This window comes from Salmo salar, chromosome ssa13 (genome assembly GCF_905237065.1).
Source record: "Salmo salar chromosome ssa13, Ssal_v3.1, whole genome shotgun sequence".
NCBI classification, from domain to species: domain Eukaryota; kingdom Metazoa; phylum Chordata; class Actinopteri; order Salmoniformes; family Salmonidae; genus Salmo; species Salmo salar.
Window position 1 is genome coordinate 100,043,705 of NC_059454.1, and position 19,046 is coordinate 100,062,750.

The 19,046-nt window shown below is 44.6% G+C and overlaps 1 protein-coding gene across 2 annotated transcripts in view; it reads left to right on the forward strand.

Annotated features, from left to right (window-relative positions):
* The window catches only part of LOC106568400 (integrin alpha-1), a 94,831-nt gene that overhangs the window by 22,532 nt on the left and 53,253 nt on the right, over nt 1–19,046 (forward strand). For both annotated transcript variants that reach the window (XM_014138710.2, XM_014138709.2), the window contains exon 2: nt 12,128–12,248. In XM_014138710.2, the coding sequence (XP_013994185.2) occupies nt 12,128–12,248 (121 nt within the window). The remainder of the gene's footprint in view (nt 1–12,127; nt 12,249–19,046) is intronic.

Sequence of the window (19,046 nt, forward strand, 5' to 3'; positions counted from 1 at the left end):
CATCTTATTTACAATGACGGCCTACTCTGGGCCAATTGTGTGTCGCCCTATGGGACTCCCAATCACAGCCGGATGTGATACAGCCTGGATACGAACCAGGGACTGCAGTGACATCTCTTGCACTGAGATGAAGTGCCTTAGACCGCTGCACCACTCGGGAGCCCATTGGCACAGTGGTGGCGCATAAAACAGTGGCTAAGTGGCGCATAAAACAGTGACTAAGCAAATAGATGAATTCTACTGGGAACATACTGAGTCTCCAGTTGGAGTAAAAAGTCATTTCAGAACCCAATAGGACCCAACAGAGAACCAATGTCAGAACCCAATAGAACCCAAGAGAGAACCAATGTCAGAACCCAGTAGAACCCAAGAGATAACCAATGTCAGAACCCAATAGAACCCCAAGAGAGAACCAATGTCAGAACCCAATAGAACCCAGGAGAGAACCAATGTCAGAACCCAATAGAACCTAGAGATAACCAATGTCAGAACCCAATAGAACCCAAGAGATAACCAATGTCAGAACCCAATAGAACCCAGGAGAGAACCAATGTCAGAACCCAATAGAACCCAGGAGAGAACCAATGTCAGAACCCAATAGAACCTAGAGATAACCAATGTCAGAACCCAGTAGAACCCAAGAGATAACCAATGTCAGAACCCAATAGAACCCCAAGAGAGAACCAATGTCAGAACCCAATAGAACCTAGAGATAACCAATGTCAGAACCCAATAGAACCCAGGAGAGAACCAATGTCAGAACCCAATAGAACCTAGAGATAACCAATGTCAGAACCCAATAGAACCCAAGAGAGAACCAATGTCAGAACCCAATAGAACCCAAGAGAGAACCAATGTCAGAACCCAATAGAACCCAAGAGAGAACCAATGTCAGAACCCAATAGAACCCAAGAGAGAACCAATGTCAGAACCCAATAGAACCCAAGAGAGAACCAATGTCAGAACCCAATAGAACCCAAGAGAGAACCAATGTCAGAACCCAATAGAACCCAAGAGAGAACCAATGTCAGAACCCAATAGAACCCAAGAGAGAACCAATGTCAGAACCCAAGAGAGAATCAGAACCCAATAGAACCCAAGAGAGAACCAATGTCAGAACCCATAATAAAGAAAACAACCCAAGAGAGTGTTCCCTAGAACACAGTGACCAAGCAGTCAGGAAGAGAGAGAGGAACAGAGAGAGAGAGAGAGAGAGAGAGAGGGGGGGGGTGTGGGGTGGATAGAGAGTATGAGAATGTGCTCCTGGTCCATGCCAACATATGTCTCGGAGAAGCAGAGTCAGACTATCCTTCTCATTAGAGAGCAGAGCACTGTGCTGCTGACGTCTTAATTCTTTCCCTGACTACCACTGCCTGCCAACTGATTTAGGATCAGTTTTACCACAGCTTGGAATGAGTTAGTGAACACTGCTTCCCGGAATGATCAGATTCTAGCGAACTGATTTAGGATCAGTTTTTTATCACTGCTCACCGCTAGCCTGAACTGAGTTAGTGATCACATCTGGCTCGGAGGGTCAAACACCAGACACTGACTTAGGATCAGTTTAACCACGGCTCACCTTACCACCTAACCTGAACTGATATGTAAGATCAATGTCAGGTTGCTCCACTTAATGGCTACCAGACCTGAAGTTTGATATTTTTCACAGGGTCAGTTAGTTTTACTTTTGTCAAGTGTGGTTGATCACACTTCTAACACTGATTGGGGATCAGTTTTACGGTTAAGTCTGGCTAACAGGCCTGTAGTGCTGATTTAAGGTGGACTTTATTGTGGCTAAGCATGGCTGACAGGTCGGGGGCGACCACAGACATGACGCAGAAAGGGTGTCGGTCTGGTTGGTATATATATCACCCCACATCAGAGGAGGACTGGATTTCATCTGAGACGTGCTGAAAGGATTTGAGTGCCTCTCACTGGGAGTGTTAAGTCACTTCTAGATTGTGTGTGTGTGTGTGTGTGTGTGTGTGTGTGTGTGTGTGTGTGTGTGTGTGTGTGTGTGTGTGTGTGTGTGTGTGTGTGTGTGTGTGTGTGTGTGTTGTGCTTGTTCAATTCAATCACCTAAAGACGTGACACACATGCAAGATGTTGTGATATTCTTAGTGGAAGGCAGGGCTGGCCAGTGGAAGGAAATGTCCCTCTTCTGTCCCCCTCAGTGCAGCACGTTTCCTATACATCAGGTATTCCCAAACTGGGTTACGCGCAATGCCGTCGGGGGTACGCCAAATAAAAATGTGATTCAAATAAAAACAACATTTTTAAACATTTTTTCTTCACATTTTCAAACGGTATATTTATATTTTCCAACGGGGCTATACATTTGGGTGAAGTTTTTTTCTCGCCTGAGTAGCCAAAAATAAAATGAAACCATCTAGTGTTCAGCGAAATAACAACACAACCTAGTCCAATAATTAACATCCAATCACATTAACTGTTATTCTCTCGTGGGAAACCTTCACTCTTGCGCAGACATTTAGAAATGAAACATAACAATTAGGAAAAAAAGCCACAGGAGTTTTTTGAGCAAGAATAAAGACTACTTTTGAGTAGTAAGACATGTATAAAAGCAACAGATACCATTAATAAGAAGGGGCTAGAAGCGTCTTATATGGTGAGCTACCGAGGGGCTAGGACAGGCAAGCCCAATACTATTGTGGAGGACTTAATTCTTCCCCCTGCTGCGGATATGGCTGGGACAATGCTGGGGGAAAAGGCCCAAAAAACTATACAGACAATGCCTTCATCAAACAACACAGTTTCACGACGCATCAATGACATGGCAGGAGATGTTTTGAAACAATTACTGCTTTGCATACAAGCCAGTGCATTCTATGCGTTACAGCTGGATGAGTCAACAGATGTGGCAACAGATGTGGCCTGGCACAGCTCCTGGTATATGTCTGTTACGTTTATGGGGGGTCAATTAAGGAAGACTTCCTCTTCTGCAAACCACTGACAACCAGGACAACATGAGAAGATATTTTTTAAGTACTGGACAGCTTTGTGACATCAAATGGACTTTGGTGGACAAGATGTGTTGGTATCTGTACTGATGATGCAATAGCCATGATAGCGAGTCATAGTGGAGTGGTAGCCTGCATGCAAGCAGTTGCTCCCGACGCCACTTGGGTACACTGCAGCATCCACCAAAAGGCTCTTGCTGCCAAGGGAATGCCTGACAGCTTGAAAGACTTTTTGGACACTATAGTGAAAATGGTTAACTTTGTTAAAGCAAGGCCCTTGAACTCTGGTGTATTTTCTGCATTATGCAATGATATGGGCAGCGACCATGTAACGCTTTTACAATATACAGAAGTGCGCTGGTTATCAAGGGGCAAAGTATTGACACGTTTTTTTGAATTGAGAGACGAGCTTAAAGTTTTCTTTACTGACCATAATTTTCACTTGTCTGACCGCTTGCATGATGACGAGTTTCTCACACGACTGGCCTATCTGGGTGATATTTTTTCTCACCTGAATTATCTGAATCTAGGAATACAGGGACTTTTCGCAACTATATTCATTGTGCGGGACAAAATTCTCTTCGATCATTTATTATTTTTATTATTAAACCTTTATTTAACCAGGAAGGGCTCATTGAGATTTAAAATCTATTTTTCAAGAGCGTCCTGGCCAAGATAGGCAGCACCAAGTCATTACAAAAATTATAGACAAAAAACATGAAAAACTACAAGTAATCTAGTAAAAACCATAGAATTCACAAGAGTATAACAAAATCAAAAACAGCAAATTAAAAACATTGACAGGTCAGGGAATCAGTCTCAAGATCATTCATCAGTGATTTAAAAATACCAATCGGGACAAGTTCTTCCAGTTTAAAAGTATTTTGTAAGGCGTTCCAAGACGATGGCTCAGAGTACATAAAAGCCCTTTTACCAAATTCAGTTCGGACATTTGGAACAGTTAGCAGGATAAAGTCCAGCGAACGAAGAGAGTACCCACCACATTTCTGAACAATAAAAATGGCCAAATAAAAAGGTAGTAAACCCAAAATGGCTTTGTAAATAAAAGTATACCAGGGACTGAGCCTACGAGTGACTAGAGAAGGCCAACCAACCCTGGTATACAAAGTGCAGTGGTGCATAAGGGTTTTGCAGTTTAAAATACATTTCAAAGTGCCATGGTAAAGGGTGTCAATTGATCTCAAACACTGAGCGGAAGCATTCATATATAAAATATCTCCATAGTCTAGTAAAGGCATAAATGTAGCTGATACTAGCCTCCTTCTGGCTTCAAAAGAAAAACAGGCCTTATTCCTAAAATAAAATCCCAATTTCAGCTTCAATGTTTTTGTAAATTGTTGTATGCGGAACATATCATAATCACAGTCGTGTATATTTCCACCCCAAGCAGACACATCGACGGCCCTGAAAGAACTTCATTCGACTCTATGTAAACTGGAAACCACATATCCTGAGGCTGCATTTATTGTAGCTGTGGATTTTAACAAGGCTAATCTGAAAACAAGGCTCCCTAAATTCTATCAGCATATTGATTGCACAACCCGGGCTGGAAAAACCCTGGATCATTATTATTCTAACTTCCACGATACATATAAGGCCCTCCCCGCCCTCCTTTCGGAAAAGCTGACCACGACTTCATTTTGTTGCTCCCAGCCTATAGACAGAAACTAAAACAGGAAGCTCCTGGCTCAGGTCTGTTCAACGCTGGTCCGACCAATTGGATTCCACGCTTCAAGATTGCTTCGATCACCTGGACTGGGATATGTTCCGCATAACGTCGAACAACAACATTGATGAATACGCTGATTCGGTGAGCGTGTTTATTAGCAAGTGCATCGGTGATGTTGTACCCACAGCGTCTTTTAAAACATTCCCCAACCAGAAACTGTGGATTGATGGCAGCATTTGCGCAAAACTGAAAGCGCGAACCCCTGCTTTTAATCAGGGCAAGGTGACCGGAAACATGACCGAATACAAACAGTGTAGCTATTCCCTCCGCAAGGCAATCAAACAAGCTAAGTGTCAGTATAGAGACAAAGTGGAGTCGCAATTCAATGGCTCAGACATGAGAGGTATGTGGCAGGATCTACAGTCAATCACGGACTACAAAAGAAAAACCAGCCCCGTCGCGGCCCACGATGTCTTGCTCCCAGACAGACTAAACAACTTCCTTGCTCGCTTTGAGGACAATACAGTGCCACTAACACGGCCCGCTACCAAAACCTGCGGGCTCTCCTTCACTGCTGCCAACGTGAGTAAAACATTTAAACGTGTTAACCCTCGCAAGGTTGCAGGTCCAGACGGCATTCCCGGCCACGTCCTTAGAGCATGCGCAGACCAGCTGGCTGGTGTGTTTACAGACATATTCAATCAATCCTTATCCCAGTCTGTTGTTCCCACATGCTTCAACAGGGCGACCATTGTTCCTGTTCCCAAGAAAGCTAAGGTAACTGAGCTAAATGACTACCGCCCTGTAGCACTCAATTCCATCATCATGAAGTGCTTTGAGAGACTAGTCAAGGATCATATCACCTCCACCCTACCTGACACCCTAGACCCACTCCAATTTGCTTACCGCCCCAATAGGTCCACTGACGATGCAATCGCCATCACACTGCCCTAACCCATCTGGACAAGAGGAATACCTATGTAAGAATGCTGTTCATCGATTACAGCTCAGCATTTAACACCAGAGTACCCTCCAAACTCGTCATTAAGCTCGAGACCCTGGGTCTCGACCCCGCCCTGCGCAACTGGGTCCTGGACTTCCTGACGGGCCGCCCCCAGGTGGTGAGGGTAGGTAACAACATCTCCACCCCACTGATCCTCAACACTGGGTTCCCACAAGGGTGCGTTCTCAGCCATCTCTTGTACTCCCTGTTCACACACGACTGCGTGGCCATGCATGCCTCCAACTCAATCATCAAGTTTGCAGACGACACTACAGTGGTAGGCTTGATTACCAACAACGACGAAACGGCCTACAGGGAGGAGGTGAGGGCCCTCGGAGTGTGGTGTCAGGAAAATAACCTCACACTCAATGTCAACAAAACAAAAGAGATGATCGTGGACTTCAGGAAACAGCAGAGGGAGCAGCCCCCTATCTACATTGACGGGACAGTAGTGGAGAGGGTGGAGAGTTTTAAGTTCCTCGGCGTACACATCACGGACAAACTGAAATGGTCCACCCACACAGACAGCGTGGTGAAGAAGGCGCAGCAGCGCGCCTCTTCAACCTCAGGAGGGTGAAGAAATTCGGCTTGTCACCAAAAACACTCAAACTTTTAGATGCACAATCGAGAGCATCCTGTCAGGCTGTATCACCGCCTGGTACGGCAGCTGCTCCGCCCATAACCGTAAGGCTCTCCAGAGGGTAGTGAGGTCTGCACAACGCATCACCGGGGGCAAACTACCTGCCCTCCAGGACACCTACACCACCCGATGTCACAGGAAGGCCAAAAAGATCATCAAGGACAACAACTACCCGAGCCACTGCCTGTTCACCCCGCTATCATCCAGAAGGCGAGGTCAGTACAGGTGCATCAAAGCGGGGACCGAGAGACTGAAAAACAGCTTCTATCTCAAGGCCATCAGACTGTTAAACAGCCATCACTAACATTGAGTTGCTACTGCCAACATACTGACTCAACTCAAGCCACTTTAATAATAGGAAAATTGATTATAATCAATTTATCACTTGCCACTTTATATTATTTATATGAGATAATGTTCACATAACCTACATTATTCATCTCATATGTATATACTGTTCGCTATACCATCTACTGCATCTTGTCATCTTGATGTATTAGATGTATCACTAGCCACTTTAAACAATGCCACTTTATATAATGTTTACTTACCCTACATTACTCATCTCATATGTATATACTGTACTCTATACCATCTACTGCATCTTGCCATCCTGATGTAATTAAATGTATCCGTCACGGGCATCGTACGGATTGGACCAAAACGCAGCGGGAGTGTGTATACGCATCTTCTTTTTATTAGGCAGAAAGAAGGAAAACCAAAACACACGTATACAAAAACAACAACAGTAAACAGTCCTGTAACAATTACAGCTATACAAAGAACAACTACCCACAAATCCCATAGAAAAAACACCTCTTAAATAGGACCTTCAATTAGAAGCAACGAGGAGCAGCTGCTTCCAATTGAAGGTCAACCCAATAAACACCACATAGAAATAGACATACTAGAACTAACATAGAAATAAACTAACAAGAACATAGCCCAACAAACCCCGAAACACTCTAAACAAACACCCCCTGCCACGCCCTGACCAAACTACAATAATAAACAACCTATTTTACTGGTCAGGACGTGACAGTATCACTAGCCACTTTAAACAATGCCACTTTATATAATGTTTTCATACCCTACATTACTCATCTCATATGTCTGTACTGTACTCTATACCATCTACTGCATCTTGCCTATGCCGTTCGGTAATCGCTCATTCATATATTTTTATGTACATATTCGTATTCATTCCTTTACACTTGTGTGTATAAGGTAGTTGTTGTGAAATTGTTAGGTTAGATTACTTGTTAGATATTACTGCATGGTCGGAACTAGAAGCACAAGCATTTCGCTACACTTGCATTAACATCTGCTAACCATGTGTAAGTGACAAATAAAATTTGATTTGGTTTGAATTGAGGCTATGATTAAGAAGTTGGAGCTCTTCTCTGTCTGCATTAACAAGGACAACACACAGGTCTTTCCATCATTGTATGATTTTTTTGTGTGCAAATGAACTCAAGCTTACGGACAATGTCAAATGTGATATAGCGAAGCACCTGAGTGAGCTGGGTGTGTGTGTGTGTGTGTGTGTGTGTGTGTGTGTGTTTTGGATTAACGGATGGACTGAGGGAAGAAAATATTGACCTTGTCTGCAAGGAGGAGAGGAGGAAAGGAGGGTTACCTGGCTGATGTTCCAGTCTCTGCAGTTCTCTCTCTCTCTCTCTCTCTCTCTCTCTCTCTCTCTCTCTCTCTCTCTCTCTCTCTCTGTGTCTCTGTCTCTGTCTCTCTCATAATCTCTCTCTGTCTCTTACTTCTCCATCCTGTTCTCTGTGTCCAGACGATGGATCTGAGATTGACTGTTCTGTGAGGCACCTCAGGGTATATCTGTGTCTCTGGCCGTGTCTGTGTCTGCGTCCCATATATCACCCTATTCCCTATTTTGTGCACTACGTTTGACCAGATCTTTATGGACTCTGTATAGTGCACTATATAGGGAGTAGGGTGCCGTTCGGGACACAGCTTTGGCTCCTGTTTACAAGCCACATCGGAGATTGCAGAGGAAGCTCATCATGTTTATCTAGCACCCCAAAACGAAGTAGATGCTCCCAAAGACAACAGAGGCTGACAATAACCAGCCATGATATCCGTGCTGATGCTCACGGACACATTAAAAGTCAGGACAGGACAGAGATGGTGCAATGAACAGTTCCCTAGAAAAACAGTTGCTCCCTAAGAAAACAAAGGGTAATGACCCATTTTAACATTTATTTAACTAGGCAATTCAGTTAAGAACAAATTCTTATTTACAATGACGGCCTACCCCGGCCAAACCCGGACGACGCTGGTCCAATTGTGCGCCGCCCTATGGGACTCCCAATCACGGCCGGATGTGATTCAGCCTGGATTCAAACCAGGGACTGTAGTGTCACCTCTTGCACTGAGATGCAGTGCCTTAGACTGCTGCGCCACTCAGGAGCACATCCATCCAGTCTGGCCTCGGGGACATAGAGGCCTTCATACTCTGGTCCCAGACACATACTGGTTAGGGTATTCAAACTCAGGACTGGACAGAAGTAACCTCATCCCCAGGCTAATTGTTTACGAAGCAATTGTTGGGGAGGAAGTGTCTGGCTCACTAGACTAGGACAGGAGGTGGTGTATAGAAAACAGAACCTGATTATGACTAATCAAGTCCAGTCTGGTCTTAGGAATGTTCTGTACTGTAGGGTTATTCATGGAGGTGGTGTATAGAAAACAGAACCTGATTATGACTAATCAAGTCCAGTCTGGTCTTAGGAATGTTCTGTACTGTAGGGTTATTCATGGAGGTGGTGTATAGAAAACAGAACCTGATCACCATGACAACGTAGGGGCATTTAAACCTACAGGTAACTGACAAAATGAAGGCAACACCAAAATAAAGTATCTTAATCGGACGTTGGACCACCACGAGCCAGAACAGTTTCAATGCAACTTGGCATAGATATTACAAGTGTCTGGAACTCTATTGTAGGGATGCGACACCATTCTTCCACAAGAAATTCCATAATTTGGTGTTTTGTTGATGGTGGTGGAAAACTCTGTCTCAGGTGCTGCTCCAGAATCTCCCATAAGTGTTCAATTGGTGTGAGATGTGGTGACTGTGACACACACACACACACACACACACACACACACACACACACACACACACACACACACACACACACACACACACACACACACACACACACACACACACACACACACACACACACACTTTAAACCCCCTATGCTTTTTTTAAGACCCCTCTTTCAAAGTCACTGAGATCTCTTATTCTAACCATGGTAGCCAGAATAATGGGCAACTGGGCATTTTTAAACATGACATAAAGCATGATGGGATGTTAATTGCTTAATTAACTCAGGTTCGGAGACACCTGCTTTCAATATACTTTGTATCCCTCATTTACTCAAGTGTTTCCTTTATTTTGGCAGTTACCTGTATGACAGTACAGAGAAGGTACAAATGAAAACATGCACGTCTGGTCTCGGGTCTCTCTGGTCTTGCTCTCATACTGCTGTCTAAAACTCAGGACAGGTCAGAGTTGGTGCAAACAGAATGACTCATTTGGAGAAAGGGCAGTGGTGTCCAAGTGGTTGCAGTGTACAGACAGCGTAATACGTTTTAATAAGAGGCCTCTGTAAAAGACCTACAGAATATGCTGCAGACAAAGTAGATGAAGCACTGGAAATGGAAAGTGGCTTGGAAGTCTTACAGTGAGCTTTGTATGGAAGGCCTGTGGCTAACTGGCTGCACGTGGACCATTCATATTAACCATGTCTGCTCTGCTCTCTGACACTCAGTACAGTACACTGGTTCTTTTGTCTGCTTCTGTTTGTCTGTGACAAATACATAATCGACCAGTGTTAAGGCTTCCTGCATGGTGCCGTGTCCAACTCCAAGTGTAGCATAAAGTGAATGTGTACTCCCACAGCTGATCTCCATACTGTAGGCATCAGTACAGTATGTTTTTGTGATGTTTGGCTGTGGGATGCTCAATCCTCATTACTAGAACACAAGTCTGTGTTGTGTCCAGTATTCATCATCTGTGTGTTTGGTGGTCTTCGTGTTTTGTCTCTCTCCTCTACTACTCAGTCTCTTGGCCCATGTTTCAGTGCTCTGCTAATCCTCACATCCCCCTCACAAATCCAGGAATTGAATAAATTGCTTGGAGGAATTCCATGGCACACTAAAAATGAAAAGTGTCATTGTTGGCGGAAGCACAATGAGACGTTCAAAGTCTATATTTAGATATTTAGTGGGTCTATAGTTCACAGTAGCTAAATAGCGGACTGGGGAGGTCTGGTGAAGATGGCATTGTCTTGAAGGGGTCAGATGTTAGAGGTCAGAGGAGGCAGAGGGGTCTCTGACAGACAGAACTCTGTTGGCATTCTATGATGACATTCCTCTGTCTTCTATGAACACAGGACGGGCTCTCTCTTTCTCTCTCACTCACTTTCTCTCTCAATCTTTCTCTCCCTGTCTTTCTTTCTCTCTCTCTCTCTTTCTCTCTTTCTCACTCTCTCTCTCTCTCGCTCAATTCAATTCAAGGGGCTTTATTAGCATGGGAAACATATGTTAACATTGCCAAAGCAAGTGAGTTAGATAATATACAAAAGTGAAATAAGCAATAAAAATGAACAGTAAACATTACACTCACAGAAGTTCCAAAAGAATAAAGACATTACAAATGTCATATTATGTATATATACAGTTGTAACGATGTACAAATGGTTAAAGTACAAAAGTGAAAATAAATAAGCATAAATATTGGTTATATTTACAATGGTGTTTGTTCTTCACTGATTGACCTTTTCTCGTCGCAACAGGTCACAAATCTTGCTGCTGTGATGGCACACTGTGTTATTTTACCCAGTAGATATGGGAGTTTATCAAAATCTCTCTCTCTCTCTCGCTCTCTCTCTCTCTCTCTCTCTCTCTCTCTCTCTCTCTCTCTCTTTCTCTCTTTCTCTCCCTCTCTCTCTCCCTCCACTCTCCCCCTCTCTCTCTCTCTCTCTCGCTCTGTACAGTGGATATGGTTATGATTTCCTTATAGTACGTCCATCTCACTGCCTTTTGTATTCTATACAGGTCAATTCAAAATGCTTTATTGGCATGACGAACATTACATTTGTATTGCGAAGGCAACAAAACACAAGTAAAAACCCTATTTAGGAACATTTAAGATACTACCCATGGAACTTTTCGCTGCTTCTTTTTTGTGTAACATATTGTGTAAATATTTATGTTTTAAATTTTTCCTGCTTGCCAATAACTTCTCTGTAAATATGAGGGAAGATCATTGATACTGCAATATTTTACCAAAATGACATTTTTATCTCATTATCATATAATTTTTGGGTAATAACTAAGTACCTTACTGTGATTGTTTTCAATTAAAATGGTCAAAAAGGAACAATAATAGCTTCTTAGCAAAGATACATTTCTCAAGCAAGAATTTAGCTAGGACTGTCTGGGAGTGGTCTAAGTGGGGAGGGGAAAACTGAAAATGAGCTGTTATTGGCAGAGAGGTTTGGAACTCTCTTTCTTATTGGTCTACAAACTAATTTACCTCCTGGTGATGTCACCATGGAATGCCAAAACTCCATCCCACCAAAACAGGCTTAAATTTCAGGCGGTCTTTTCAAACAGCTCTTACACTAAAATGACATTATCATCATTTTCACAACCTCATAGTGTGTAAATATATATATAAAACACATGAAAATCACGTTTTTGACTGCATCTAGATCTTTTCTCGGATAAAAGTGTTTGTTTGCTCTGTAGTAACAACAGTTCTCTTTTCTTGCAGTGTTGCTACCATGTGTGTTGTCGTTTAACGTGGATGACAAGAATGGGGAGACTTTCAATGGTCCGCTGGAGGACATGTTTGGATACTCAGTCCAGCAGTTTGAGAACAGTGAGGGGAAGTGGTGAGTCCATTCGTGTTATCGTCCACAAGACCTAGGTTCACATAGTGTCCGTTTTCTTTCAAATACTTTAGCTGAACTTGATTAACTTCTATGGGCTAGGTGGGACGTTTGCGTCCCACCCTAGTCAACAGCCAGTGGAATCGCGTGGCGCGAAATACAAATACCTCAAAAATGCTATAACTTCAATTTCTCAAACATATGACTATTTTACACCATTTTAAAGACAAGACTCTCGTCAATCTAACCACATTGTCCGATTTCAAAAAGGCTTTACAGCGAAAGCAAAACATTAGATTATGTCAGGAGAGTACCCTGCCAAAAATAATCACAGCCATTTTCAAAGCAAGCATATATGTCACAAAAACCAAAACCACAGCTAAATGCAGCACTAACCTTTGATGATCTTCATCAGATGACACTCCTAGGACATTATGTTACACAATACATGCATGTTTTGTTCAATCAAGTTCATATTTATATCAAAAACCAGCTTTTTACATTAGCATGTGATGTTCAGAACTAGTATACCCACCGAAAACTTCCGGTGAATTTACTAAATTACTCATGATAAACGTTGACAAAATACATAACAATTATTTTAAGAATTATAGATACAGAACTCCTTTATGCAAACGCTATGTCAGATTTTAAAATAGCTTTTCGGCGAAAGCACATTTTGCAATATTCTGAGTACATAGCTCGGCCATCACAGGCTAGCTAATTTGACACCCACCAAGTTTGGGGCTCACTAAACTCAGAATTACTATTAGAAAAATTGGATTACCTTTGCTGTTCTTCGTCAGAATGCACTCCCAGGACTTCTACTTCAACAACAAATGTTGTTTTGTTTCCAAATAATCCATAGTTATATCCAAATAGCAGCGTTTTGTTCATGCGTACAGGTCACTATCCGAAGGGTAACGCGCGAGCGCATTTCGTGACAATAAATTTCCAAATATTCCATTACCGTACTTAGAAGCATGTCAAACGCTGTTTAAAATCAATTTTTATGCTATTTTTCTCGTAAAATAGCGATAATATTCCAACCGAGCAACGCTGTATTCATTCAAAGGCTGAAAGAAAAAAAATGGAGAAGTCTCGTGAACGCGCATCTCAGTCTCACTGTCCCCAGGCTGACCACTCACAAACAGAGCTGCTGTACTTTGCCCAGAGACAGCAGACACCCCATTCCACTTTCTGGCGGCTTTAGAGAGCCAATGGAAGCCTTAGAAAGTGTCACGTTACAGCACAGATGCTGTATTTTTGATAGAGATGCAACAGAAGGACAACAAATTGTCAGACAGGGCACTTCCTGTATGGAATCTTCTCAGGTTTTGGCCTGCCATATTAGTTCTGTTATACTCACAGACACCATTCAAACAGTTTTAGAAACTTTAGAGTGTTTTCTATCCAAATCAAACAATTATATGCATATTCTCATTTCTGGGCAAGAGTAGTAACCAGTTTAAATCGGGTACGTTTTTTATCCGGCTGTGAAAATACTGCCCCCTAGCCCCAACAGGTTAAGCTTGCCTGGTTCCATGGAATCAATGAAATAGTCCCAAAAGTTTAAACAGCAAACACAGCCCAACTGGCACTCCAGACAGGCTCAATAAAACACTGAAAGTATTTAAAGAGAAAACAAATACTGTTTGAACCCAGGTCTATTTGAACCCACTCTAACACTTGTCACTGGCCATGTCTGAATACCCATACTTACGTTCTAAGTTGTAGCATTTTAGGTATGCGAAAATAGAACGTTGGTTATGTGACATCTCGATAATCGAGTATGCTTTAAATTCCAGGATGTTATACTAAATTAGATGATTTCGGCTTTTCATCGAGTAGAATTCACTGCACACTTTTGAGGAAAGGAATGGGCTTTCCAGACTCACCTGTGTTTGACAGCAGCTTATCATCAGCTGACAATGAGATAAGAGGACGCGCTTTAATACATTTAGCGAATAGCGTGCACATTGGATGACGCATTCTCATGATGGGTGATCCTAGTGCGTTATTTGTTGCTCACTGTATTCGTTTTTGACTAAACACTGCTTTCAAAAAAATTATGTTGTACGATTAGTACACAGTTTTAGTAAGTAGTAGGCAAGACAGATTTCGGACAAGGCCACTGTCTTTTTCCACTTATCTCTCCTGCCTTGTGGTTGATATCAGTCAGTACTGGTAGTCAGAGTTGGGGTCAATTCCATTTAAATTCCAATCAATTCAAGAAGTACACTGAAATTCTAAATCTCTTCAATGCATTTCAATGAGGAACATTTTCAATTGGAATTGGAATTTGGTTTAGTTTCTGAATTGACTGGAATTGAAATGGAATTGACCCCAACCCTGACAGTAGTTTGGTTTCCTGTTAGCTGAACAAGTTCAACATTGAGATACAGTATCTTGCAATACTGATTGCAATCATATCGTGACTTATGTGTCCCTCCCTGTAAAGTTGACAATTTCATAATTTTTTCTTTTTTAGAGAAATTAACATATTGAACATACAGGATTTTGTAATGATACAATTGGTATGTAAAGAAAAGAGAAACAAAAAGAGGTTGTTCTACACTCCCAACTCCCCATCCCATTCCCCCCAGCCCAACATCCTCCCCCGTCAGCTTCCCATCCCATTCCCCCCAGCCCAACATCCTCCCCCTCAGCTTCCCATCCCATTCCCCCCAGCCCAACACCCCCCGCCCCCCTCAGCTTCCCATCGCATTCCCCCCAGCCCAACATCCTCTCCCCGCAGCTTCCCATCCCATTCCCCCAGCCCAACATCCTCCCCCGCAGCTTCCCATCCCATTCCCCCAGCCCAACACCCCCGCCCCCTCAGCTTCCCATCCCATTCCCCCAGCCCAACATCCGCCCCCCTCAGCTTCCCATCCCATTCCCCCAGCCCAACACCCCCCCGCACCCCTCAGCCTCCCATCCCATTCTCCCCAGCCCAACACCCCCGCCCCCCTGCAGCTTCCCATTCCATTCCCCCCATTCCCCTGCAGCCTAACACCATCTGTCTCATATAAAGAGTCCCTCCCTCCGCCTGTTAAGTGAACACAACCTACCAGAGTATCCACTCAGCCCGCCAGTAAAGACACCGTGAAACCATGATCCCTCTCTTAATTGGTCAAGGAACACATATTATAGTAAATTTACTATTACATGAAACTGCGTCTGCCCCCCTTTAGAGAAAGGTACTGTCCCCTCAGACAGAGAGAGAGACAGTCGGCCCCTATAGTTCTCCAACGGAGGCCCTGACAGTGTGAGCCTCTGGGTGTGTCCTAAATGGCACCCTATTACCTACACAGTACACTACTGCCTAAATAGGGAATAGGGGGCCATTTGGGACTCACCCTCTAACTCACCCTCTAACTATCCCCATACATTCAGCTGGAATGGGCTTATTAAACTCATATGGGACCAGTTACGGTAATTCAGTCCTTCTCAATCAGCAGGAGCAGCTGTGATGAGGAACGATGAACGATCCCACAGCTTTCTTCTTTTACAGAGTTCATGTAGAGAATGCCCTGATGGCTCCAGTTACTCTCACGTGTACACAGATAGATACCACTGTATAAGAGTGACGAGGGCTAGTGATGTGTTTGTTCCAATGTCCACACTTGCATACCATTTGAAGGCATGTTTACACTTGGAATTTCACCCAAAGATCATGTTAAAGCAGGACCTGATAGTTCCAGTTACTGTCTAGTGCACAAATACTACACATACTAACATATCATACCATAGAATGCATGCCTGACACTAGTTTCATTTTAAGACATATGCTAGCAGTATGTGTTGATATTGGAGCAGAGCCTTGGTTGGGCTGATCATTTACACAAACCTCCCTTAAAGTCAGAGAGAGAGAGAGAAAGAGAGATAAATTGTGCCTAGATGAGTTACTGTAAATGTGAGGTGTGTGATCGTAACCTGGGTGTGTGCTAAGACAGTGTGCTAGGACAGTGTGCTAGGTCAGTGTGCTAGGTCAGTGTGCTAGGTCAGTGTGCTAGGTCAGTGTGCTAGGCCAGTGAGCTAGGTCAGTGTGCTAGGTCAGTGTGCTAGGTCAGTGTGCTAGTCCAGCTAGGTCAGTGAGCTAGGCCAGTGTGCTAGGACAGTGTGCTAGGTCAGTGTGCTAGGTCAGTGTGCTAGGCCAGCTAGGTCAGTGAGCTAGGCCAGTGTGCTAGGACAGTGTGCTAGGTCAGTGTGCTAGGTCAGTGTGCTAGGCCAGCTAGGTCTGTGAGCTAGGCCAGTGAGCTAGGTCAGTGTGCTAGGACAGTGTGCTAGGACAGTGTCCTAGTCCAATGTGCTAGGACAGTGTGCTAGGACAGTGTGCTAGGACAGCTAGGACAGTGTGCTAGGTCAGTGTGATAGGTCAGTGTGCTAGGACAGCTAGGACAGTGTGTTAGGTGAGTGTGCTAGGTCAGTGTGCTAGGACAGTGTGCTAGGACAGCTAGGTCAGTGTGCAAGGACAGTGTGCTAGGTCAGTGTGCTAGGTCAGTGAGCTAGGACAGTGTGCTAGGACAGTGTGCTAGGTCAGTGTGCTAGGACAGCTAGGACAATGTGCTAGGACAGCTAGGACAGTGTGCTTGGTCATTGTGCTAGGACAGTGTGCTAGGACAGCTAGTACAGTGTGCTAGGACAGTGTGCTAGGAAAGTGTGCTAGGTCAGTGTGCTAGGACACTATGGTAGGTCAGTGTGCTAGGTCAGTGTGCTAGGACAGCCTGCTAGGTCAGCCTGCTAGGACAATGTGCTAGGTCAGTGTGCTAGATCAGTGTGGTATGACAGCTAGGTCAGTGAGCTAGGTCAGTGTGCTAGGTCAGCTAGGACAGTGTGCTAGGTCAGTGTGCAAGGACAGCTAGGACAGTGTGCTAGGTCAGTGTACTAGGTCAGTGTGCTAGGACAGCTAGGTCAGTGTGCTAGGTCAGCTAGGTCAGTGTGCTAGGTCAGTGTGCTAGGTTGGTGTGCTAGGTCAGTGAGCTAGGTCAGTGTGCTAGGACAGTGTGCTAGGACATCTAGGACAGTGTGCTAGGTCAGTGTACTAGGTCAGTGTTCTAGGATAGCTAGGTCAGTGTGCTAGGTCAGTGTGCTAGGTCAGTGTGCTAGGACAGCTTGGTCAGTGGGTTAGGACAGTGTGCTAGGTCAGTGTGCTAGGACAGCTAGGTCAGTGTGCTAGGTCAGCTAGGACAGTGTGCTAGGACAGCTAGGACAGTGTGCTAGGTCAGTGTACTAGGTCAGTGTGCTAGGTCAGTGTGCTAGGACAGCTAGGACAGTGTGTTAGGTCAGTGTGCTAGGTCAGTGTGCTAGGACAGTGTGCTAGGACAGCTAGGTCAGTGTGCAAGGACAGTGTGCTAGGTCAGTGTGCTAGGTCAGTGAGCTAGGACAGTGTGCTAGGACAGTGTGCTAGGACAGCTAGGTCAGTGTGCAAGGTCAGTGTGCTAGGTCAGTGTGCTAGGTCAGTGAGCTAGGACAGTGTGCTAGGACAGTGTGCTAGGTCAGTGTGCTAGGACAGCTAGGACAATGTGCTAGGACAGCTAGGACAGTGTGCTTGGTCATTGTGCTAGGACAGTGTGCTAGGACAGCTAGGACAGTGTGCTAGGACAGTGTGCTAGGACAGTGTGCTAGGACAGTGTGCTAGGTCAGTGTGCAAGGACACTATGGTAGGTCAGTGTGCTAGGTCAGTGTGCTAGGACAGCCTGCTAGGTCAGCCTGCTAGGACAATGTGCTAGGTCAGTGTGCTAGGTCAGTGTGGTATGACAGCTAGGTCAGTGAGCTAGGTCAGTGAGCTAGGTCAGAGTGCTAAGACAGTGTTCTAGGTCAGTGTTCTAGGTCAGTGTGCTAGGTCAGCTAGGTCAGTGTGCAAGGACAGCTAGGACAGTGTGCTAGGTTAGTGTACTAGGTCAGTGTGCTAGGACAGCTAGGTCAGTGTGCTAGGTCAGCTAGGACAGTCAGCTAGTTCAGTGAGCTAGGTCAGTGAGCTAGGTCAGTGTTCTAGGTCAGTGTACTAGGTCAGTGTGCTAGGTCAGCTAGGTCAGTGTGCAAGGACAGCTAGGACAGTGTGCTAGGTTAGTGTACTAGGTCAGTGTGCTAGGACAGCTAGGTCAGTGTGCTAGGTCAGCTAGGACAGTCAGCTAGTTCAGTGAGCTAGGTCAGTGAGCTAGGTCAGTGTTCTAGGTCAGTGTACTAGGTCAGTGTGCTAGGTCAGCTAGGACAGTGTGCTAGGTCAGTGTGCTAGGACAGCCTGCTAGGTCAGCCTGCTAGGTCAGTGTGCTAGGACAGTGTGCTAGATCAGTGTGGTATGACAGCTAGTTCAGTGATCTAGGTCAGTGAGCTAGGTCAGAGTGCTAGGACAGTGTTCTAGTGTTCTAGGTCAGTGTGCTAGGTCAGCTAGGACAGTGTGCTAGGTCAGTGTGGTATGACAGCTAGTTCAGTGAGCTAGGTCAGTGAGCTAGGTCAGTGAGCTAGGTCAGAGTGCTAGGACAGTGTTCTAGGTCAGTGTACTAGGTCAGTGTGCTAGGTCAGCTAGGACAATGTGCTAGGTCAGTGTGCAAGGACAGCTAGGACAGTGTGCTAGGTCAGTGTACTAGGTCAGTGTGCTAGGACAGCTAGGTCAGTGTGCTAGGTCAGCTAGGACAGTGTGCTAGGTCAGTGTGCTAGGTCAGTGTGCTAGGTCAGTGTGCTAGGTCAGTGAGCTAGGACAGTGTGCTAGGACAGTGTGCTAGGACATCTAGGACAGTGTGCTAGGTCAGTGTACTAGGTCAGTGTGCTAGGTCAGCTAGGACAGTGTGCTAGGTCAGT